Below are 26,104 nucleotides of genomic sequence, written 5' to 3' on the forward strand. Positions count from 1 at the left end.
AGGCAGAAGGGCTGAGCAGGAGCTCCATCAGCACTGTCTCCATAGACAGCGTGAGTTTAAAAGACTCCAGTAGCAGAGGGCAGCTGTGAGCACAGCGTTTGGCCCTGGCTTTTTGTGAGTCGCCGTGCTCAGTGTGGACGGGCTCCTCCCCTTTGCTTGCACACTGCTGAACTTCATCTGGCTGTTGTGCTGTGTCGGAGCACCCACGGTCAGTAGGTGACATTTTTTGTTTCCTGTTTTCGTGCCATCGACAGAATTGAAGTGCAAATAATCTGGGAAGAAACACTTGTGATGTGTAGGTCAAATACAAGGCTGAGACTTTAAATTCATAAATAGTTTTAGAATTAAGAAAAAAAGCCAAATATCCCATTTACAAAGGGATAAAGCATAAAAGGATTTGTAGAGGAAACACAACAAAAAGGGAAACAACAAACTTGCAAAAACACAACAAAATACCCTCCCCCAACAAAAAATAACCTGCAGCTTCCTTAGTAGTAGAGGAAATGTAATTTCAAAGGTTTTAAAGTTTCAGAGGAATGCTAATACTGTACCTATATTAGATAGATGGACACTCACATACTACTGCTGGGAGTATAAATTGGTGCACTCATTCTGGAGAGCATTTTGACAAATGAGCATAAAAGGAAATTATTTTGACTTGAAATATTTTAGTAATCTTTGTTTATCATTGGAGAAGTTCTCTCACATTAAAAGTTTCTCTTTCATTTGCCTAGTAGTGTATTCAGTAGTAAGTGCCAATAGCTATTTGTGTATATTGCCTTTTTTAATAAAAACATTTGTTTGTAATTTCAGTCCTACAAGATTATCAATTTTGCCCCCAGTTTACTTCGGATTATAGTCTCTGACCATGTGGAATTCCCAGTACGCCAGGCAGGTAAGTTGGTTTTCTTTTTTTACCCTTTATGAATAATTTATTTATAGAAAAATGCTAAATATCTATACTTTCTAAAAAAATGAAGCACCCATGAAATGTTTCCAAGGCATAAAAGCTCACTTGCTTTCATCATGGAAATGTAGAGGTAGGTACTGAGCACTCACACCTTCCCTGGCTGCCGCCGCCCTGCTTCCACCCACCAGTTCTGTCCGTCTGTGACATCAACCTTTTCTCCTTCAGCTTTCCCCACTTCAGTAGCTCGTCTCCCCAGTACCCTATGGTTTCCCCCTAGCCTCACCTTCGGGCTTATAGATGAAGATTGTGGATATGTATATGTGTGTGTGTCAGTTGTTTATCCACCTGGTCTTACAGCCGACCAGGAGCTGCGGAAGCAGCCACTGCCTCGCACCACGACAGAGTAGTCGCCACACGCTGTGAACCCCAGAAAGGAGCAGAATGCAGAATTTCAAGTTCATATTGCTTCTGCATGGCTGTAAAGTAAAAGTATAAGTTAAACCATGGTAAGCCATAGTATTCATTAGATGAATATAGAACAATATGAAATACAAAGAAGAAACTAAAATTCTTTATCACTCAGAAGTGACCATCATTGACATTAGGTGAATATTAGTCTTGATGTATTCAGGTGGAAGGTATTTTTATAGATATAAGATCCTAATCTACTGGCTGAGAAAATGTTTAATTTCATTTGAACATAGAAATAAAGACGAAAGGAATTACTAAGCTTTGGGAAAATGTTTATAAAAATACACAGTGTCACTCACTTGACAGGGACATGTTCTGAGAAACAAGTCGATAGTTTTGTGCTTGTGCAAACAGCAGAGTGTTGTTACACAAACCCATGTACATAGTATGTTAAGGCCTACCACACACCTAGGCGATGCAGTGTAGACCTTTGGTTGTGTAGTCTTCTTTTCATGGAAATGTCATTATGTTTTTTTGTTTTGTTTTGTTTTCCCGGTACCGGGAATTGAACTCACGACCTTGTGCTTGCCAGGCTAGCGCTGTGCCGCTGAGCTAAATCCCCAGCCCTGAAATGTCATTATATTGTCAATCACTGTATATGATTTCCTGAAAGATTCCTTTGTGATTAAGGTTAAAAACAAAAAAAAGAAAGAAAAACTGTGGGCAAAAATTCATTTTTGATTTACTTTAGTGAGGTATATAAGGCTTCTGTTTAAATTTTTGCTACTGTCTCAGTTTAATCTTTGTTATAAAGTAGGGCTATTCTGAAATTACATTTTGCTTGATCAAACTATTTTAATAATCTTAAGTAGTCATAGTGCCGTGTGTTTTTATGAAGCTTTTTAGAAATAACATTTAAAAAATCTTAATTATCATGTTGTTTATATGACATAAATGCTACAGAAACAGTTTATACATTAGGTTGCTCTTAATAGTCTCAATTAGGTTGCTGCTGTCAAATTTGGTGCATAGTTGTTTTCTGTTTATATTATACATAAATATAATTCCTTGAGGTGCAGGGGATACAGCTCAGTGGCATAAGCACCTGCTGGCAAGCACAAGGTCCTGAGTTCAATTCCCGGTACCAAAAAAAAAAAAAAAATTCCTTGGGGATTAGTCCATGTCACTGCATATACATATGAGGTGTGATACAAATATACGATGAATGTTTAAGTTAAAATGACCGCAGCAAAAGATGCATCACCATTAATCCTGCTCAAAATAGACTGCCTCTCTTCAAACACACTTCTCCCATCTTCCTTGCCACTTTTTGAAACAGTTCTGGAAGTCATCTTTCACGAAATGTCTTTACGAGGTGTGATCAAAAATACTGTGAATGTTGTGGCTGAGTGCCATCCAGCAGCAAGGCAGGGTCATAAAAATATTAGTGTCCTCATCTGCCTTACCAGATCTAGCTCTTCGTCAGAATCAAAATGACCATAAAGGTTTTGAATTCATTCAGGACAGTAGGGCAGTCATGACAGTGTGACTAATACACTCATGAAAGGGGACTTCCAGAACTGCTTCCAGAAGTGGGATTAAAGAAAACCTAAAATCATAAGTCTGTTTGATGTGAGGGGAGAGGTATTTTGAGGGAGACGAATGGCAATTTGTCTTTTACTGTAATATATAAATTTAAAAAAATTTATATATTTATCATACTTTTAATCACATCTTGTATACTTCTTTATAATAGCTACCCTGTATTTATTTGTATAGAACTACCATTTCTTATTTATTTAAAAATTTTTTATTAGTAGAGTTTGAGTTTGATTCTTATCTGCTCTGTTATGCCTTTGCTTGGTAGATTTTTCTATAAGAAAGGTTTCCTGTGCTCTGTCATATTTTACTTAATGTATAAAATATTTATGGACACTATCATTTCCTTCTTTTAGTTTTATTGGTATATATTTTCAGTGCATAATGATTACATTCATCCTGTGACACCGATATGTGTACATAACAGAGATTAATTCTGTTTATATCCCCTTCCTCCTTCCCTCTTCCCTGTATCTCTTGATCTCCTTCCCATTTGCAAAAGATCTGTCTCCCTATTTTCTATTATTGATCTTACTCTTTAATTTATTTATATGTTGGGTTTCTCATATAACACAAACCATACAATATATAAACTTGTGTGTTTGATTTACTTCACTTAACATTATTGTCTCAGGTATATTTATTTTCCTCCCGATGACTGAGTTGTCCTCCTTTATGACAGGGTCGTCCTCCATTGTATGTATGTACCATGTGTTCTTTATCCACTCACCTGTTGATGGACATACAGGCTGCTTCCGAGATTTGGCTGTTATGAATCGTGCTGCTATAAACTTGAGTATACATGTATCACTGTAATATGATGTTTTTAAGTCTTTTGGGAGAATACCTAGAAGGGAAATACCTAAGTAGAATGACATTTGGATTTTTAGGTTTTTTTAGCCATCTCCACACTGATTTCCGTAGTGGTTGTACTAGTTTACACTTCCACCAACAATGTGGAAGGGTTCCTTTTTCCTTGCAGCCTTTCTAGTGTCTATTATTGATAGCCATTCTTTCTAGAGTGAGATGGAATCTCAGTGTTAATTTGCATTTGTCTACTGGCCGGGGATGTGGAGCATTTTTTCACATGTATATTGGCCATTTGTACTTTTTTTGTTTTTGTTTTTTAGAGAAGGTCTCGCTGTGTAGTTCAGGCTGGCATTGAACTTACTATGTAGTTGAGGCTGGCCTGGAACTCGTGATTCTCCTACCTCAGCCTCCTGAGTGCTGGGATCACAGGCATGTGCCACCAGACCCGGCCACCATTTGTACGTGGCCAAATTTTTTGATGGGATCTTTTATTTGGGAGATCTAATTTTTTTTTAGTTCTTTATATATTCTAGATATTTGTCCTTTGAAGAGTAGCAGGTAGGTTTTTTTCCCTCTTCATTCTGTTGGTTGTTTCCTTTGCTGTGCAGAAGCTTTTTAATTTGATCTGATCCAACTTGTTGATTCTTGGTGTTATATGTGCAACTGAGGTCCTGTTCAGAAGGTCCTTGCCTATGCCTATGTCTTCAGGAATTTTACTTATTTTTGTTTTCCAGCTGATTGTTTCTGTTTTAATATTTAGATATTTGATCCATTTTGATTTTAGTTTAGTGCATGGTGAGAGATAAGGGTCCAAGTCCAATTTTCTATATGTGGATAGCCAGTTTTCCCAGCGCCATTTGCTAAAGAGGCTTTTTTTTTCCTTCAGCATATGTTTTTGACTTTTGTCAAAGATCACATGGCTGAATGTGCTTGAGGTCATTTCTCCATGCTCTATTCTGTTCCATTGATCCACTTGTCTTTTTTTTTTTATGCCAATTTCATTGTTGTTTTTATCACTGTAGCTTTATAATCTAACTTGAAATCTGGGATTGTGATGCTTCCTGTTTTGCTTTTGTTGCCCAGGTTTGCTCTTGCTGTCCTGGGCCTCTTCTGGCTTCATATGATTTTGGGATTGTTTTCTCTAGTTCTATAAAGAATTCTGTTGGTGTTTCGATTGGATTGCATTAAATCTATATATCAATTTGGAAGTATGGCCACTTTGGTAATATTGGTTCTGTCTATCCAGGGGTAGGGGATATCTTTTCATTTTCTGATGTCCTCTTCAATCTTCTTTTTTAGGGTACTATGGTTTTCATTATAGAGATCGTTCACTTCCTTGGTTATGTTAATTACTGAGAATTTAGTTTTTCTTGATGGTGTTTTGAATAGTATTGTTTTCCTAATTTCATTCTCAGTGAATTCATTATTGGTATAGAGGAGCACTATTGATTTTTGTGTGTTGATTTTGTATCCTGCTACGTTGCTGAATTTGGTTTTTATTTATTTATTTTTGGTTTTTGAGGCAGGGTTTTGTTGTGTAGTTCAGGCTGGCCTTGAACTCACTATGTAGCCCAGGCTGGCCTCAACCTGGAAGCAATCCTCTTGCCTTAGCGTCCTCAGAGCTGGGATTACAGGTGTGTGCCACCCTGCCTGGCTGAATTTGGTTTTTAATTCTGGGAGTCTTGGTGGAATCTTTTGGGAATTCTATGTAGACAATCATGTCATCTGCAAAAAAAGATAATTTGATGTTTTCTTTCCTGTAAAATGTCCCTTTTATTATTTTCTCTTGCCTGATTGCTCTACCTACTGTTTTAAGTACTATATTGAGTAGGAGGGGTGATAGCGGATATCCTTGTCTTCTTCCTGATTTTAGAGGAAAGCTTTCAATTTTTGCCAGTTTCATATGATGTTGGCAGTAGCTTTGTCATAAATGTCTTTTGTCTGATTGAGATAAGGTCCTTCTATGCCTGTTTTCTTCAGTTGGTTTTTTTTTTTTAAATCATGAATGTATGTTGGATTTTGTCAAAGGCTTTTTCTGTATCTGTTGAGATAATCATATGGTTTTTGGTTCTGTTTCTGTTTATGTGTTACATTATTGACTGTTATGTGTTGAACCATCTTTGCATCCCTGGGATGAAGCCTAGTGTCATGATGTATGATCTTTTTCATGATTTGTTGAATTTTGTTTGCCAGAATCTTGAAGATTTTTGCTCACTACAGAGATTTTTCTTTTTTTATTGGTTCCTTGTCTGGTTTTGGAGTCAGGGGAATGGTAGCTTCCAGGAATGACTTTGGGAGTACTCTATCACTTTAAATTTCATTAAAACGTTTGAGAAAAATTGGTGTTAGATCTTCCCTGAAAGTCTAGTAGAATTCAATGGTGAATCTATTGGGTCCTGGGCTTTTCTTTGTTGGTAAGTTTTTTATTACTGCCTCAATTTCATTGCTTATTATTGAGTCATTCAAGGTTTCTGTATCTTGGTTCAATTTTGGTAATTTGTATGTATCTAGATGTCTGTCTCTTCTTGATTCTCCCATTTGTTTGAGTGTACATTTTTATAGTATTTTCTGATAATCTTCTGGACTTTGGCTGTGCCTGTTGTGATTTTGACTTTTTCATTTCTTACTACATTGACATATGTAGTGTTTCTTTGAAAATAAGACCTAAGCAGGAAAATAATCATCCTTGAATACTAGAGATCAGAAATGCCAGCCACAGTCACCTGCCTTGCCTGTCATTGCAGAGTAGCTATCGAACAAGAGAACAGTGACTTGTGTGTAATCTGTATGACACTGGCCATCATCATGGTAATGACCAGTACTTATTTTCCAGTTAGGTCTTATTTTTTGGGAAACATAGTTTTTTTTTTTTTTTTTTTAATTTCCTTCTTTTGGTAAGATTGGCTAGGATTTGCCTGTTTATTTTTTTGCAGAGCCACTTTTTCAATGCTTTGATTCTTTGTATTGCTTTTTTTTGGTATCAGTTTGATTAATTTCTGCTCTGGTTTTTATGATTTTCTTCCTTGTACTAGGTTTGGATTTAGACTGTTCTTGTTTATCTAAGACCTTGGGGTGCATCATTAGGTTATTTAATTGGGCTCACTATGTTTTTTGATGTGGACATTCACAGCAGTAAGCTTCCCTCTTATGGACACATCTTTCATTGTGTCCCGTAGGTTCTGCTTTGTTGTACTGGCATTGTCATTTAGTGCTAGGAATTGTTTAATTTCTTCCTTGATTTCTTCTGTGACCCTTTGATTATTCAAGAGCATATTATTTAATTTCAATATGTTTGCATAATTGCTATGGGTTCTTTTGACATTGACTTCTAGTTTCATTGCAGTATGACCTGATAATATGCTTGAGATGTTTCAATTTCTTCACATGTAAGCACACTGTATGGGGTAGTGTGTGGTCTACTTGGAGAAAGTTCCATATGCTGCTGAGAAGAATGTGTATTTTCTTGTTGGGTGGAACAAGCTATAGCTGGCTATTAAGTCTATTTGTTTGAAGATGTGGTTCAACTCTATTACTTCTTTATCAATTTTTTTTTTGGCCTAGTTGATCTATTTGTGATAGTGGTGTATTGTGGTCCCCCGCTATAATTGTGTTGATGTTGATCTGATTTTTTGTTTGTTTTATGAAGTGAGGTGCACCAGTATTGAGTACATACATTTTTATATTTGTTAACTTTTCCTGTTGAGTTGTTCCCTTAACCAATATGTAGTGATTTTCTTTGCTTCTTCTGATCGGTTTGACTTGAAGTTCACTCTGTCTGAAAATGGGATAACTATTCCTGCTTGTTTTCTGTGTCCTGTTGCATAAAATACTGTTCTCTATCCCTCGATTTTAGTCTGTGAGTTTCTTTTTGGATTAAGTATGTTTCTTGTATGTAACATACTGTTGGGTTTTGCTTTGAGCTTATCTGACAACCTGTGTCTTTTGATTGAGGAATTGAGACCATTTGCATTGAGTTGTTACTGAAAGGTGTTGCTTTATTCTTGTCAGTGAATTATTTTCCCGTGGTTGATTTCTTTTATTCTCCCTACTGCTTAACTGCTTGCTGTACCTGATGTATTCATTCCTTTAGACCTTTTCACATTGTTGCCTTCACTGTCTTTTTCTAGGGTATCCATGAGAATTTTTACGTGCTGGTTTGGTGGACATGAATTTCTTAAGGTGCTCTTCGTCGTGGAAAGAAATTATTTTCCATCAGTTTTGAAAAATAGTTTTGCAGGATTTATCAATCTGAGTTGGAAATTATTTCCTTTTAAGGCTTGAAACACAAAAAAAACCCCCCAAAAAACCAACCCCACTTTACTTCAGGCTCGCCTGTCTTTTAAGATTTGTGTTAAGTCTGGGGTAATTCTAATAGGATTCCCTTTGTAAGTGATGTGTTGGTTTTTTCTAACAGCTTTTAAGATTCTGTCTTTGTGTTTGACTTAAGGGATTTTGACTCTAATGTGTTGTGAAGTTCTTTTCCGATTGGGGTTACTTGTGGCTCTGTAGCCCTCATTTATCTGTATGTAAATTCTTTCCCCATATTTGGAAAGTTTTCTAGTATTATTTCTGTCAGCAGGGTGATTTTTTTTTTTTTTTTTCCTATTTTACTGTCTTCTGATTTTCTCCTAATTCCAGTTGACCTTAGGGTAGTCTTCCTTGTGTCATCTAGCAGTGGTTGGATCCATTTTCCACGTTTTCTTGTTGTTTTTAAGGTATCTCTGATTCTATGGTACCTGCGTCAGCCCTGTCTTCCAGTTCTGACACTCTGTCCTCTCACTGATCACTGCTGCTGTCCATGCTTTCGGTAGGACGTTTTATCTCCTGGATTTCTGGGTTGGCACCTTTCCATGGACTCTCTTTCTCTTTGCTAAACTGGTCATTCATGTTTTATATTGTTTTGTTTAGCTCAGTCAGATTCTTATTAGTGTCTTTCATGAGCTCAGTGATCACCTGTTGATTAAGTCCATTACATCATCTTTGAATTGAAGTCTAGTTACATCATCTTTGAATTCACTGAGCACCTTACCAATCTGGTTTCTGTCTCCTCCTCTATCATTTTGCATAGTTTGGGTTTGTGGCTTTTGGTCTCCACTGCATCAGTGTCCTGGGGCAGTTTAGGGAAGTTGGGAGTTTTCATTGATCCTTGCTGCCTTGTCTTCTTGTGTTTCTGTTTTTTTTTTTTTTTTTTTTTTTTTTTTTTTTTTTTTTGCTGAGGGTTGTGCTTGGTGAGGGGGAGAGACTTTGCTGCTTGTATGGAGATCTCTACTTAGTGTCTGCTTTCCGGGGCTGTGCTCTGGCTGTTGTGAACTAGAGGATCCTGTTAGGAGTAAAAACAAATTAATAGAATTAGGTAAAAGTAATGGAGAAGAGCAAACAGGAAAAAGGTGTAAAAGGAAAAAACAGCAATGTAGAGGAAAAAAAAAGAGAAACTCTCCAACTCCCCAAAAAACCAACAAGAAAAAAAGGAGATGAACCCCTCCCCTCCGAAGAAAATATTCCTCTGTGCTTTTGGATGAGTGGTATAGTAGTGGAATCCAGCAGATACGGGGACCAGACAGTGAGTCACGACCAGGACGTGTTGTCTCCACACTCGTGTTTTTGTGTGTGAATGCCGAACCCTGCCCCACCTTTTCCTGCCGATTGTAGTTGGTCGTTGGTGGCCATGCTCGGTCTGTCTTCCCTCCAGCTGCTCCCAGTTGGTGTGTCACTCTGTGCCCCAAGTTGTAGCTTTCTCTACCTGGCTTTATGGCTGTGGGTTTGCGAGGTGGTCCTGTGCCCCTGAGCCCCCTGAGTCTGTGCCCCAGGCTGTGGCCACCGTCCAAGCCAGGGGTCGATGGGGAACGCAGTTACACCTCTGCTCTGTGTCCGATGTAGTAACGAGGTGCGGAGGAGGCAAGCCGTTCAGTGGACTCAGTGCCAGCACCTTCACACCCACCCCCTCTAAACCTCAGACCGGTGGCCTGGATTCTCAGCTGGCAGGTGCGAGCCGTGACCTCTCGGCCTGAGCTTAAACTTCTCAGGGGGTCTGAGTCTACTTCGTGGCCTCTCTGTGACTGAGTCTTGTGGCCAGCTCCTGCCCAGACACTGTGATAAAGTAACTCCAGAACTCCTGAAGGTAGCTGTTCAGTGTGAACAAAGAGCCCCTTCCCCAAGTGGCTCTGATTAAATGCTCTCCGTATGGCGGTGCCGCTGTGGACTCCTTGTCCACCTCGATCCTCCTGCTTGGAGGAAGTCACTTTCAGGGGAAAGCCCCGCCCTGTTCTTTCAGCTTCCTTAGCTGCGGAGCTTTCCTGGGGCGAGCGCCTCCGACACTGTCCAGTCTTGTGTTCCTGGAGGCAGGTGCTTCTCCCCAGGGCTGGGCTTAGTCTTCTTACTGCTTCATTATTTTCTTTCTCCTGTGCTCTGTTCTCCAGCTTCTGGTTTTCCGGTCAGCTCCTTCGGAGTTCCCGGAGGTCTACATCTTTTTTCTTCACGGAGTTGTTTTCTAGGTGCTTCCATTCCAGGTCCTGGAGTGGCTGTATTTTGCTGCCAGTTTCTACTCTGCTATTTTTAATCTGCCATGGCTTATTTAAACAATTTGAGTTTTTGTTTGTTTGAAGTCTCACACCTTTGGTTTATTGCTAAGCAGTTCATTTAACAGACACAGATGCCCACCTTACCAGGAGCTCCTGCCCACTGGGCCTCTGGATTTCAGTTGATTTAAGTGTAGCATCTGCAGCTGGCTCAGCACGACCCTGCTGGAGGTCTGGCGGTTCAAGAAGATACTTTAAGTTGCAAAGGCTAAGGTGGAGCAGGCCGCGGCAGGATGCAGGCTATGCCAGCCTGTGGGGTTTGGGAGCCGCCCAAGCCCCCACTGGACGCAGCTTCCTGGCGCTGTCCTGTGGCATGCCCTGTCCGCAGCAGGAACACTCCACCTCTGCTGTCCAGAAAGCCACACTCTGATATTTATGGGCGGGCACTTCTTGCTGTCATTCTTGTTTTTAACGGAGGCAGTGCTAAGTGAGCGTCTTTGGACCCGCGTTTTTGGATACTTGTGAAAGCGTTTCTTACAGAGTGAGTTATTTGAAATGGAAATGCTAGCCAGTACTGGCTAATGGATATTAATGGTATTAACATTTAGAATTTTAAATCTTATTTTTCGAATTACTTTATCAATTCCACATTAGAATGCTAGGTCCTCATTTCCTTAGCAACTCTGTCCAACGTTTCTTCTTTTTTATTTTTTATTTTATTGTGGTGCTGAGGGTTACACGCAGGGTCTCATGCATGTTAGCCAGGAATTCTCACTGGGCTGCCTCTGCAGCCCCACAACTTTGAATCTTAATAACTTACATAGTAAAGTTTGGATACAAATGTAAGCATCATTTTAAGGCATTTTTTTCTTTATAACTTATGTGGATTTCCAGTCTGTTAGCCATAAGGTCAGAGTTTATCTTGGTGATTGATCAGTTCTAATTTATTAGGAAAATGTTCTATCTTAAAGCAGCCATTTTTATCATAATTTGGACTATATTGTGTGAAATTCTAGTTATCTTAAAGTGCTGTTTATAGATTTTCTGCACTATTTAGCCTATTATTAAAATCAGAGATACCCTGAGAGCTTTGCAGTGTCACCCAGACTGATAACTGATCATTTTAGCATGACATTTATAAAAGAATGATATAATGTTTGCTTTTAGGAATAATTATCCTGTATAAAGCTATAAAGACTTATGCTAATGTTAAGTGCAAAGACCATTGCTCTATGTAGTTCTGTTTTTTGTAGAAAAACAAACTTCTTTATGAATTGGATTAATATGATATTAGTGTTTTGTTTCTTAGCTGTGATAGATGGTTTTCTTGATCTTTTTTTTCGTCTTTTTGGTTTGACTTGTGGACCATTCTGAAATGTTCTTGGTACTGTGAAGCAAGCTCGTAGTGCATGTTTGCTTTTACCTCATTTTGGATTTTTAAGAGAGAGAAAAAAGTTTAACATTTTGATATTGCCAAGCCAAAGAAAATAAATTTGTGGGCTTGCTCTCTTTTCTTTTTCACAGTATTGTTACACTTCACAACGTTAATATCATGTAGTATGCAGAGAGGAAGCCCACTTCAGATGAGAAGAGGTACAAGAGATGTGGTCAGGACTCTCTCAAGTCACTTTTGCTTCCAAGTTGTTTTCCTTACATATGAAGAGGCCCTTTAGTGAAATTTCCCTAATATGTGTTTAAAAAAAGTCCAGAAATAACTTTCTGTTGCGCACTTTGCAGTTACAGTGGGACGAGGTGTAGCTTTGGATTTGACACTGGGGGTCAAGGGCACTGTGTTAGTCCTGAGGAAGTCATCAGTGGTGACTGCTGTGGGACCATCATTTGAAAAGCAGCATGGAGCTGGACACGGTGGTGCATACCTGGAATCCCTGCACTGTGTGAGGCTAAGACAGGAGGATCTCAAGGTCAAGGCTGGCCCGAGCAGCTTAGTAACTTAATGGGACCCTGTCTCAAAATAAAAATAAATTTTAAAAAGGCCTGGGAATGAAGGGAAAAAAAGGCATAATTTCCATTTCTGTAACCTGCTTGGGTTTTGTTCTTTTGGGTTTTTACTTTTTGAATGTCCAAAGTACGGATGAGGAGGTTATAAAAAATTTAGCCTACAGGTATGTGAGCAGAGGTTAAGATGAACTTCAGTAATGCAGTAACCAGAAACAAATAGAGAGCTGATGCTGATCAGTTCAGAGGCAGCTAAAGCAGCTCTTTTATTAAAACTGTTTCACGTGTAGGAAGTGTCTCAGCTGTTCCTCAGAATGTTTTCATTTTTATTTCAGTTATAGTTTACACATTTGTTTCCTAGTCTTAGTAGATTGTAGCAACCACAAGGGAAAGGTGACCAAATTATGATAGAAAATGGAAGGTTTAGAAAGGCTACTTAAAAGCATGGCATTCCGCTTCATCAGGGTTACAACAGCACCTTCTCAACCTTTTGAGGTTGTAAAACCCACTCTACTTCTGTAGTTGTGCTTCTGGGTCTAGAGAATAGAGTTTAAGTGATGATTATTTGTGCTTGGGAAGGAGCGAGGCTTGTGTGCGTTTTAGAAAGTCCATTTCATGCAAACCAGAACCATAATGAGACATCATTTCACCTCAAAATAGCTATTATCAAAAAAACAAAAATGGCCCTTCAATTAGGAGGCTGAGGCAGGAGGATCACTGCTATTTTAAGGCAAGCTTGGGCTACCTAGTAAGTTCAAAGCCAACTTGAACTATGTAGCAAGACCCTGTTTCAAAAAAGCTAAAACCCAAACAAACAAACAGAACAAACCCCAAATCATAAGCAAACAGGAAGACAGAAATGGACTGGGGCTGTAGTACAGTGGGGGGGGGGGCATTTGCCTAGCATATTTGAGGCTTTAGATTCAATCCCTATCACCACAAGAGAAAACAAAAACAAATACTGATGAGGATATGGAGAAAAAGGAACTCTTTTACAAAGTTGGTGGGAATGTAAATTAGTAACGCTACTATGGAAAGTGTGGAAATTCCTCAAAAAGCTAAAGATAGAACTACCAGGCAATCCAACAAGGCTGCTGCTGGGTGTGTTTCCAAAGGAGATGAAATTGTTCCAGAAAGATGCTTGCACTCCCATCTTTATTGCAGCACTGTTTATAATAGCTAAAATACAGAGCCCACCCAGGTGCCTTCCATAGGTGAATGAATAAGGAAAACGTGGCACGTACACACAGTGGAATACTGTTCCACCGAAAAAAGAATGAAATCCTGTCTTTGTAGCAACGTGGAAGGAACTGGAGGTCGTGTTAAGTGAAATTAGTAAACACAGAAAGACAAATGCTGGTGTTCCCCTTCGTGGAAACTAATACGCCTGTCTCACAGGAGAACAGACTGCAGCAGTGGTCACGGGAGACTTGAAGGGCAGGGGCGGGATGGAGGTTCAGTAAGGGACCGGAACCCAGGGTGCAGATGTTGCTTCTGGCTCTTCTTTAGCACAGTAGGTGCATGTAGGTGGACACATCCTGCGATAGGTCAGGCATGGTGGTGCACGCCCGTAGTTGCCGCCCTTGGGAGACTGAAGCAGAGAGCTTGAGAGTTTGAGGCCAGCCAGGACTATGTCCGAGACCTTGTCTTAAAATACAAGGTCAATCTGTGATATGTTTGAAGATGATTAGAAGAGGATAAAAGTCCTAACACAGAAAAATGGGTAATGTTTATAGAGCTGGAAATGCTTATTACCCTGATTTTTTTTTTTTTTTTTGGTGGTACTGGGGATCGAACTTACAACCTTTCACTTGCCAGGCAGGTGCTTATGCCACTGAGCTATATGCCCAGCCCCTATTACCCTGATTTGATTCTTACACACTCTACTCATGTGTTGTATTACGTGAATTGTGTGCATTGAATTACTATAATGTATTCTGTAAAAATGTACAAGTATGAAATAAAAATAAATTTTAAAAGTTACTTTCAAAGATACATAGAATGATGAGTGAATTTTGTAGGAAAAATGAAGTTTAATACTTCCTTTATGAATTGGGTTATATTAATATTTTGTTTTTCAGCTTTAAAAAAATTAAATTGAGACCAGCCATGGTGGTGCATGCCTATAACCCCAGCACTTGGGAGGCTGAGGCAGGAGGATGTTGCGAGTTCAAGACCAGTCTGGGCTACAAAGTGAGCTCAAGGCCAACCTGAACTGCATAGCAAGACCCTGTCTCAAAAAGACACACACACACACACAAATTAAATTTATAACTTGAATTAAATTATTCAAGAGGGGTTTTTAGATTATTAATATGGTTACTATTATTTTTGGTATTTTTCCTTCATTATCTTTAGTAATCCATAATTATCTGTAAGAGTTAACTAATATTCTCAAATTGTTAAAATCAATTTTAACTCATATATTTATCTAACCATATGCAAATAAGACTGCCTTTTTTTAAACAAGCTATCTTGCATGGTGACCCATAATAAAATCAATTTTTAGTTATAAAATTAACAGCATTTAATTATAAATAAGTTCATAATTTTACTATGTCTATATCTCTGTTGTCTAAAGGTTGCTTTTATTTTTAAGACTAGTCCTATGAGGACTGTAATGATTTTGTGTGTAATATAGTTGATTTTACTTTTTACAAAAATTACTCCCATGAAATCAGTATGAACTGTTGGCAGGTTGGATCATATCCTTAGATCATTTATTCACTTTTTTGAACTGTCTACACATTTTTATTGAATATGGACTCTGCCTGTTTCAGTTATAGAATATAATAATTGTATTGAGATAAAAGATGGTTCTTAATGTAGAACCTGATCTAAATTAAAAAAGAAATCCTGTAACACAAAGGTGATGATGATGATGATGATGATTTTTGAGACAGGGTCTTGTTTTGTAGTGCAGGCTGACCTTGAAGAACTTACTGTGTAGACCAGGCTGACCTCAAACTTGCCGCGACCCTCCTGCCTCAGCCTCCCAAGTGCTGGGATTACAGGCATGCACCACCATGCCCAGCCACAATGTTTAATACTATGGTTACTGTTACTGGTTTTTACCCAAATATAAGTCTTTTCAGAGGTCTTTCGTGAGTCAAAACTAATAAAAAAAAGAGTTTATAGGATGTCAAATTTATAATCGCATTAAATTTTTATTATGTTTTAGCCAAAGCAGAACATACTGGTTTATACTCTATTGTGTAATTTTTTTTTCCTCACTTGGGGTACTGGGGATCAAACCCAGGGCCTTATGCATGCTAGGAAAACTCTACCACTGAGCTACACCCCAGCCCTGGGTAAACTTTCACTAATCCATTTAATTTTGTGTAAAGGTGGGGTTGGCTGGGCATGGTAGCACACTCCTGTAATCCCAGCACTCAGGAGGTGGAGGCAGGAGGATTGCTGCAAGTTTGAGGCCAGCCTGAATTGCATAGTGAAACCCTTTCTCAAAAAAAGAGGCGGGTAAAAAGTAGTGGGGGAGAGGGGAATCTCAAAATTATGATGTTTTATGGGTCATATCTTTTTATTCACATGTGTATGAGAATAATTTTATTAAATTATATTCAGTGTTCAACTGGTATAGTTGGGAAAATTTCACATTTTCTCTTAAAATCTTGCAGCAGTTTCTTCAGCTTATTTTTTTCAAAAGCTTTATGTAAAAAGTTGAAAGTGGTTAAAAAAGAATAGGAGCTGGGTGTGGTGGCGCACACCTATAACCCAGCACTTGGGAGGCTGAGGCAGGAGGATCATGGTGAGCTCAAGGCCAGGCTGGACTACAGAGACCCTGTCTCAAAAAACCCCAGAGGGATAGGAAAAAAAATATGAATTATGGATTTTGTTAGAAACAAAGAGATAAAAATTTCCTGAGATTTTCCAAAAATTATTTGAAGATTGATAGCCATTTTCCTACTAATTATATTTGAATAAATATCTCAAAAGAAGTGCATAAAAATTATCAATGCTATAAAAACCATAGATACTGCAAAATGGTAGTGCAGGATGGTAGCCAGTACAAGAAAATAAATAACCATAAAATCTACAGGGACAGAAATAGAGCTGCACCTGTCGTTAGCTCAGCACTGTGAGAAGTGTGGTTTTATGATCTCAATGTGAACTTCATCTGGTCTGACTTAGAACACCTTGTGTTTAGTCTACAGGTATGCACATGACACCTAGGTCATGTTTCTGTTGTTGAGGCCTTGAGCGTTGATTTGGCAAAACGTTTCTGCAGAGACTAGCTAAAGGGAAACCTTTAAATTCTTGTCCATTTCCACTTTTCCTCTTGGAACTGATACCTCTGAGGTTTTCCATGCCTGCTGGGTGTCGTGGTTAACTCTCAAGGACTTAGCCATTCGTGCTCTGTAAAGCTGAACTGATGCCATCCTTCTGGTGCTAATGCATTAGGACTTTTTCCTCAAATGTAGCTGCTATCTACCTGAAGAACATGGTGACCCAGTACTGGCCAGATCGAGAACCTCCACCGGGAGAAGCAGTCTTTCCATTCAACATTCATGAAAATGACCGCCAGCAGATCCGCGATAACATTGTGGAAGGGATAATTCGGGCTCCTGATTTGGTGAGGTATGTTATGCTCTCTATGTGTTACCAGGAAGCATGAAATATTTGGGGTTGGGATGGGCTCTGTTGCATCTGATCATCAGCCTCAAGTTTGTTTTTTAAAGAGATAGAATAATGAAGATGGACACTCAAAGAATTTTCTTTTACTTACTTATCTTTGCATTTTTAATTGCCTCAAAATATTGTGGGAAAGATTTAGTTGCCATAAGTTGCTACAAAAAGAAGTAAGGGGGCTGGGGATTTAGCTCAGTGGCAAAAGCGCCTGCCTGGCAAGCGCAAGGTCGTGAGTACGGTTCCCGGTACCGGAGAAAAACCAAAAACAAAACAAAACAAAAAGAAGTAAGGTAAATCACTTAATCAAAAGGATTGTGTAAATCCCTACTAAGTGAATAGCCTGAATTCTTAGTCACAATCCCTTAAATTTTTCACTATCTGCCTTTCTCTACTTTGATAAATAGAGATTGGTTCTGGGAATTGTCACCTACTGCTTTTCTTAATCCTTTATATTTTTATTCACTTTTTTTTTGTTTGTTTTTTGTTTTTTGCTTTTTCTCCGGTACCGGGAACCGAACTCACGACCTTGCGCTTGCCAGGCAGGCGCTTTGCCACTGAGCTAAATCCCCAACCCTTTATTCACTGTTTAGGAACTGAATAAATATCCTTTTCTTTGAAGGAGCTAGGGTAGAGTATCTGTGAACTAGAATAACTGACACCAGTTTTTCAGATTCATGGATGAGATTAGATGCTGTAGAGCCGCCGTGTGGCATAGGTGACTTTTCAACACTTGACATGGAACTAGTCAGAGGAACCGCATTTTTAATTCCACCTAATTTTGATTCATTTGAGGTATGCACATGGAGCTAGAGGTGGCTGCTTTGTTGGGTAACATAGCTCTAGAGTCATATCAATTTTGCAGTCCTACCTTGAGAAGGTTTTTTTTGTGTGTGGTACCAGGGATTGAACCCATGGTCTTTCACATGCTAGGCAAGTGCTCTACCGCTGAGCCACACTCTCAGCTCCAAATCTTGCAGTCTTAAGACAGGAGGAGCAAACACTGTTCAAAACGTGAACTAGTAAGTTTCTTCTGAAAATGGAATATTATCTTAATGATACTGCTAATATTATCAAGATATTAGTTATAACTTTCAGCATGAGTGTCTCCAATGTTATGATGTAGACGAAGAAAGAAGTTTGAGGGGAATGGTAACAGAACCACAGACACTGAGCAGTTATTCTGATAGCTAAAAAAATCATCATTGTTCTCATTGATTGAAAATGCATTGATGGCCCTGATGCCCCTGTGATAACGTCGTGTGTCTATTTCTTGTCAAAATGCTTACATTTTCTGATCTCCTTGGATCTTCCAATGATTCTACATAGTGATACATGAAAGGCCATTTTTTTGTTCGACTTGGAATCAGAAAGGGCTGAAGATGAAATTTTTTAAAAAAGAAAAGCTTCAGTTTTTGTTGCAGTGTGTGATCATGGTGACACAGAAGATGAAAGATTACTCAGAGATGAGACTTACTTCAATCACCGAGAAACCGAGAGAGGCGGCTTCTCTGTGTGAGAAAGCCTCAGGAAACAGCAGCGAGCTGAGACCTCTGCGGTTGTTTATTTATAACTCAAATTCATGAGAACAAAGATGTAGAAGAAAAGCACTTGCAGTATTTGTGGAAGAGTTTTGGTCAGGGCACAGGGAAGGAATGGGATAGGTACATATGACAACCTAGTTTAAGCAGTCTTACTGGGCAGAGGGGACACAATGGCCGAAGCAAACATCTCTGAGAATAACTATTGTTGATTCTGCTGACTGTTGTCTTGCAGATCTGCTCTAAACTTAACCATGCATTCCAGGAGTCTGGAAACTGTTGTTCCCAAGGTCCCTTCCTTTTCTTTTTTTTTTTTTTCCTGTACCGGGAATTGAACTCACGACCTTGCACTTGCCAGGCAGGCGCTGTGCCGCTGAGCTAAATCCCCAGCCCCGGTCCCTTCCTTTTCTCATTCATGTAATCACACCATTGGCCAGAGTCTCCCCACAATTCCTTCTTTTTTGTTTTATAATTTAGATTGAACACACAGGGAAGAGTACAGGTAGAGGGATATTGGTCTTCATGCAGGAAGGTTGTCATGGCTTCTACATGTTTTGTCCACTGCAACAGCAGGCAGAGTGCTTTTAGGGCTGCAAGAAAGAGCAGAGAAAAAGCTTATTCTACTAATTCTATAAGAATATTCTATAAGAATCTAAATGTGAAGGTTGATACCAGAGAACCAGTGTTTAGGTTCCAAAGTAATGTTAGAAGGCACCATTTGAAATATTTGAGATTGGGCTTCAAGTTGGCCCTGGAGATGAGAAATATCTCCATCCAGATTTGTGTGAAAGGCACCACGGAGAAAGTGGTGGACTTGCTCTCAAGATTCAGAATGATAAAGAGGAATAGGAGTAACACACACGAGTGAGACCAAGCATCACAACCAAGCTGACTGTGTTCACAGGGCCCGTTGGTGTTCCCCGAGCCAGTTGACAGCAGCCTCAAAGGTGTTAAGTCTTTGTAGAATTTCTTTCTCAATATTAGTTTGAGTCAGTGATTATGAGGTACCATCATGGAGATAGCCATTCATAGTTTGAGCAGTTCGGAGTGAGTCAGTCAAAGTGACCAGTGCGCTTGCCACAGTAGCGGCCAAAGCAGTAGCTACGGTACCACTTGTCATCAAAATGCATAAAAAGCGCGTTTACCTGGTATGTTCAGGTGCTGAGGTGATTTGCTGAAGAGCAGAATTCCCATCCACTGCCAAGTGAGACTGGTGGGGAGCCACGCTGCAGCTTGCTGCCTGAGTATCATAACGTGTGTCACACTGAGTTGAGAGATACTATGATTTGTGACACAAGGGACCAACCAGGTGGCATTGGCGGGCAAAGAGATATTAACTGCCTTAAAGCGTCTATAATGACAGCAGAATTATATTCAGTAATCTTAGAGTCCTGATTAGTAAGGGCTAGAGCAGTGATGGTGAACTGTTCAGAGCGTTCGATGATACAAACAGCCCACTGTAGCACATGTGCCCTCGGTTCACCTCTGTTGGACTAGAATATATGGGTGGGAAATACAGAATGTGACGTGGTCAGAAATGTCATGAGCAATCCGAGTGAGCTTATCTATGTGTTGATAATTATCATTTCTTATAATGTGAAGGAAGAAGGGAATAGTTAGGCACCAGAGGGATTTCTTGATGGGAAAAATAAGTGCCCGAAGAGAAGTGTAATAAGGATGTAGCAAGACCAGGATTCCCTGAAGGAGGGCTGCCATAGTAACTAAAAGACAAAACATAGTTCAAGGTAGAATTGGACTTTAATGACATCAAATTATGGGACACCCCCCCCCCCGTTAGATTATAAGCAAGGTGAATAACAGAGAGATTGGTAGACCAACATGAAGTCCACCTATATCAATCAGTGCTTACTAGAGAAATGGTTAATGCAAGATACACAAATTTGGCTGCCAACAACTTTTCAGGTAGCCTTGGGCCCTTTGTAGAAGCTGTAGAGGAACAAATGAACCCCGCAGTTGTAGTCTGAGAAGTTACAAAGTCTAGGAAATGTTTTAAGCGTATCAAACAAAATACCAACCTAAGTTGAAAGCCAAAACTAAATTCATCAATTAGCCAAGATTTGCAACAGTGGGCTCCTGTAAATTTAGGGAATGTGTTTATGTCCAGCAGACCATCTGAGGCAGTGTTCCAGGAGGAATTTCCTTTACCTATCTTTGTTTCCTATCTTTGTTACCTATCTTTTTAGGTTTTTTTTTTTTGGTTAGTCCCTGTGCCTGAGTTTTTCTTGATCCCCTCAGTGTGTACTCAGAGATCAGCTTTCCTATACATTAAAGAGGTAGTATTTATAGTCTTAATTAATTTTTTTTTAGGTTTTTTGAAACGAGGTGTTGCTGTGTAGCCCAGGGCTGGCCTCGAATTCAAGGCGATCCTCCTCCCTTACTCTCCCAAGTGCTGGGATTACAGGTGTGTGCCACCATGCCCAGCTAGTCTTAACTTTTTAATTTTGGCTCATGTGTAAGGTTATTTGGTCACCACAAATGTCCATTTTGTCTCTTCCCTGCATTGGGTTTGCTATCCTTAGAACGGTAGTCTCAGGTGTTCTATGGCTTCTGTACAGAGACGTAAAATCCTTGCAGGGCAGGACACCCTAAATGGGGTGGGATATGTCTCCCTCTCCCCCAAGACCCGTTACACACAGGCGCAGAACTTCCCAGGTGAGCCCCAGATTGCAAAAGAAATGATTTACTTGTTTAGATTCAAATTGTACTCTATAGGCAGCAAAAGCCACACTGTGATTTATACTTTTTTTTTGAGACAAGATCTCACTATGTAGTACAGGCTGGCCTTGAACTTGCTTATGCAGCCCAAGCTAGCCTCAGACTTACTGCGAACCTCCAGCCTCAGCCCCCGCCCCCTGTCAAGATCTGGGATCGTAGGCATGGGCTACCACGCCTGGCATTTATACTCTTGCAAGAGTGATGCTGATACCCATGCTGGAGTTGAGAAACTGTGGTTTTTATTTTTAACCCATAAGAGCTTTTCTTCTGATATAGGATATTTGCTCCCACTTTTATGTTTACCTGTTGAATACCAATGAGAAAACTTTTTTTTTTGAGACAGAGTCTCTGCAGTTTAGGCTGGCCTTGAACTCACTATGTAGCCCAGGCTGGTCTTGAACTCACAGTGATCCTCCTGCCTCAGCTCCTGAGTGCTGGGATTACAGGCATGCACCACCCTGCCTGGCATAAAAACTTTAAATTATTGCATACAGACAATAGACAGTACATTTATAGAACTAATTTTCTTGATATCAAGCATTTGAGATAAGTTCTACTGAAATCTTATATAAACAGTTTTCCATGGAAATCTCCAGCTAAAAAAGGGAAAAATTGTTGAGCTCAAATGAGTATATATGGGTGTTGTAATCGGCCATGGCATCCTTGAGCTTTTGTAAAAGTACTAATGGGGATTTCCATTTCTCTGATGAATCTGTCCCAGTGTGCGTATTTTACTGTCTTGACTTTTGTTGCCTTTAGCATTTTTTTGTCTTTTTTCTTTTTCTTCTTTTTTTTTTCTTTTTCCCTTTTTTTTTGCAGTCAGATGTTTTCAAGAGACATTGTAAATGTTGCTTGTGTAGTTTCTTTTTAGGTAAAGTTTGGCCCATGTCATAGGCAAAGCAGGAGAAACGAAAGTAAATGAGCAGAATGAGAAACAAACTGTCCTCACTTGCCTAGTAATTGGACACGAGGAGATCTCTAGGCGATTCCAGGATAGTAACACAAGTGAGAGGATGAAAGCAGAGTGTGTGAAGAAACACTGCCTCCGCTCAGTAAGCAGTTGGACAGTGATAACCTCTAGGTTGCAGAGTCTTAGGCTGCAGCTTTGCCAAGACGTTCCATGCTATTCTGTGGAGCCTGTGTCTCCCTTACTGAGACCGACATGAAGAGTCGGACGTCCTGGTCCCTTTTCAGGCTGTGGGAGTCTGGTCCTCTATGCAGATGTGTAGCTGCCGGTCTTACCCTGCAGTTTTGTGCATCCCTGTGCTGCTTTACTGTGTCTTTGCTTCATCCATGAGTTTGTGTCCCATTTGGGGCTGCTCAGAGGATGAAGATTACACTGATACCTCACTTGTCGAACTTGATTCGTTCCAATTCGTAAGAACTGAATGTATTTTCCCCATAAGAAATAATGGAAAACCAAATAATTGGTTCTGAGGCCCCAAAATCACACTTACAAGTTCATTTTTCCAGGACTTTAACAGATTTCACAATGATTTCTTTCTTTAACTCTGTGGTGGCTCTCACAGTTCCTCTTAGCTTTACTGCTGGCTTCACTAACTTTCTTCAAAGCCATGGTTACGATGTTTCCTGCAAATAAAGCACACACGAGAAGCACAGTGACAAATATTTGAATGCACTAACACAGGCAGCCTGCGTTGTTGGGGAGAGGGCAGCGCTGAGACCTTGGTGTCTGCAGTGAGACACAGTGTGAGACACAGTGAGACAGTGTGAGACTCACCCTTGGCTCATACAGGCTGCTTCGAGTCAGATTTTCGGTTCAACTGTCAAGCAAAGTTACAAACACGGAGTGGATGTTTTTTGAACTTTGCTGTGTGTGTATTGGAAAGTTCAAGCTCGGAGCTGTTTGACAACTGAGGTATTGCTATAATCAAAGGTGAGACTTAGTCCAGTCCCTGAGAAACCCAGAGGGGCGGCTTCTCTGTGTGAGAAAGCCTCATAAAACAGCAGCGAGCTGAGGCATCTGTGGTTATTTATTTATAACTAAAGGACACCAGAACAAAGATATAGAAGAAAAGCACTTGCAACATTTGTGTAGGAATTTTGTTCGGGGCCCAGGGAAGGAATGGGATACAGGTACACATGTCAACCTAGTTTAAGCAGTCTTACCAGGCAGAGGGGACACACTGGCCAACCAGACATCTCAGAATATTTATTGTTGATTCTTCTGACTGTAGCCTTGCAGTTCTGCTCTAAACTTAACCATGCATTCCAGGGACCAAGGTCCCTTCCTTTTCCCATTCACTTCAATCACTTCTTTGACCAGAGTCGCCCCACACATTGTACTGCATAGATACATGACTTGCTCATTTAAAGGACAGTTTGCTATGGCATAGAAGGGAATCTTTATCTTTGTTATGTAACACGGTTATTTTTATCTTTTTGAGACAGGGTCTCTATGCAGTTCAGGCTGGCTTTGAGCTCACTTTGTAGCCCTGGCTGGCTTCAAACTTGCAATGGTCCTCCTGCCTCAGCCTCCCAAGTGCTGGGATTGCAGGCACGCACCACCACACCTGGCATGTAACACAGCTCTTTGTGGCTTTGCTTCTGTGTCCTTAGACTTAATTGTATTTGTTCTTGGAGATAGATTTTTCTTCTCATTATTCAATTTTGTTTAAAAGCAGTGGAGGCCAGGGATATAGCTCAGGGGCATAAGCGCCTCTCTGGCAAGCACAAGGTCCTGAATTTGATCCCTGGTACGAAAAAACAAAAACAAAAACAAAACAAAAGCAAAAAAATAAAAGCATTGGAAAGAAAATTTTGAGATACATATTACAACATAAGAAAAAACCATTATGTTGTTTAATTTTATCAGTTTCTGTGAATCCAAGTTATTGGCTACTCAACTGAATACTTTTGTTTTCCTTTTGCTCTGTAGAATCCTTTTTGCCAGGTTAATTTTCTTACCATTTGCAAATGACCCTGTGAGACGTATTTAGTATACTGATTGTGGTTTGTAAAAGGGACGCTTTTCCTTATTTCTTTTTAATCTCAAATATAGTTGAGATCCCATTTGAGAAAATGATTTCTGTTACAAGTGTTGTGAGATAACTTCTTTCACCTCTTCACTTCAGTAAAGGTATATTCTCTTTTTCTGCTCATACCTTTCCTGTTGCTTTTCTCATTTATCTTTTTGAAAATAGCTCTTCGTTTTCCTCTTCAGAGGAGACACATACTTCTTTTTATGCTCAGAGGACAAAAGTTAGTGTCTCAGGCTGCTCTGGCAGGTGGTGGTCCCGGTGGTGTGTGGAGGAGAGTCCCACCGTGTGTGGGCCTCTGTGTCCTGCACTCCTGCCATCGCTATGCAAGGTTTGCTTGAAATGATACACACTTTGGCCTTCCCTCCTTTAGGACATGATTACCAAAATGCAAACTATAACAAGATGAGAAATTTTACAGAGCTGAAGTAGCTTCATTGTCTTGAAATTTTTATGTACTTATTTTTATTTATTTTTAAAAAAGTGGCCGTTAGGATAAGACAGTTTGAGAGGTTTCATTCATTTTAAGATATCCTCCTTTCTGTTTATTTTCAATAAATGGGGCCATTGAGGAGGTTTTTTTTTTTAATATTAGACTATTTTTTCCCTCCCATCCCATGTAGATACAGCCAAGAGCTGCACAGTAATGTTTTGGTCAACAATAGTGGTCCCTCAGTCACCTGGTGTGAAGGTAGCCATCCTGTTTTAGGAAAGTATACTCTGCACTGTTAATGCAACTTAGCTGCATAACACATTTCAAAGAACATTATCCGGATTGTCAAGTGATACGTGACTATAGCTGTATAATATGAGCAAATAGAAGGTAAGAGTACTTTATGTAAAGTATTAGAGGTCTTTGGTACATGATACTTGTAACTATGTAAGTTTTGACCTTTTCCCCTTACCTCATAGAGTCCAGTTAACAATGTGTCTTCGTGTCATCATTAAACATGATTTTCCTGGTCACTGGCCAGCAGTGGTGGACAAGATAGACTATTACTTGCAATCACAGAACAGTGGAAGCTGGCTCGGCAGTTTATTATGTCTGTATCAACTGGTGAAGACTTACGAGTAAGTGCCTTTGGTAGTAAGTTGTGTAGAGGGGTCCTTTGTGGGGGTTCTGCAGAACCAGGTTAGCTTGGGAAAGGTGGCATTAAACACAATTAAACATATTTACTTACAGTGTTTATTTCTTTTTGTATTTTATGTGTGTGAGCATTTGTGCACATGCGTGTGTTATAGGGGATTGAACTCAGGGTCTTGTGTGTGTAAGGCAAGTGGTCTGTCACTGAGCTACACCCCCAGACCATTTGACTGCAATTATTCAAAGAAGTTTGAATTTTCTAGTGCACTTTGCTGATTGCCAAGACATGATACTGTGCAGTGCTTCTCAAATTTGTTAGTTTCAGAGCATAATTTACTAACAGCTTACTCTGGAAGCTGTGATACAGACATATCTAAACATTTGATTTGAAGTAAATAAATCAGGTGCTTTTCTGGATACAAGATAGAAAGTGTTAGATTTTTGTTAGTGATGTTCTTTTCCATAAGAGTTTGGGAGGTAGAGGACTAGTATCACATTTAATTATACTTTTTGGTTTCTTAAGAAGATTGCTGCCTTGCATATAAAATCTTACAGTTTTTCTTTATTGAATTATTTAGTTCATATTCTATTTGTAGAGTTTTTAGGGAACATTTTAGATGTATAGCAATTAAAGTGATGGAAGAGCACTTAACTTTATAAGCTGTGTTAACTTCTCAACATAGAGTAATATAAGAAAACTCTCCCCACATTATCTGCTACGTAACATGAATGTGCATTTAAACTAGCACATCAGAGCCAGGTGTGGTGGTGTATGCCTGTAATCCTAGCACTTGGGAGGTTGAGGCAGGAGGATTGCTATGAGTTTGAAGCCAGCCTGGGCTACATAGTGAGTTCAAGGCCATAGTGAGACTGTGTCTCAAAAAAGCCAAAAACCAAAA

At 39.6% G+C, this 26,104-nt stretch overlaps 1 protein-coding gene across 1 annotated transcript in view; it reads left to right on the forward strand.

Moving 5' to 3' along the window:
• The window catches only part of Ipo8 (importin 8), an 84,232-nt gene that overhangs the window by 5,263 nt on the left and 52,865 nt on the right, over positions 1-26,104 (forward strand). Inside the window, exons 2-4 of the mRNA XM_005407134.2 lie at positions 814-895; positions 16,641-16,797; positions 25,034-25,192. Coding sequence (XP_005407191.1) covers positions 814-895; positions 16,641-16,797; positions 25,034-25,192 — 398 coding nt within the window. The remainder of the gene's footprint in view (positions 1-813; positions 896-16,640; positions 16,798-25,033; positions 25,193-26,104) is intronic.

Source organism: Chinchilla lanigera, unplaced genomic scaffold (assembly GCF_000276665.1).
Source record: "Chinchilla lanigera isolate Chin_1 unplaced genomic scaffold, ChiLan1.0 scaffold00104, whole genome shotgun sequence".
NCBI lineage: Eukaryota > Metazoa > Chordata > Mammalia > Rodentia > Chinchillidae > Chinchilla > Chinchilla lanigera.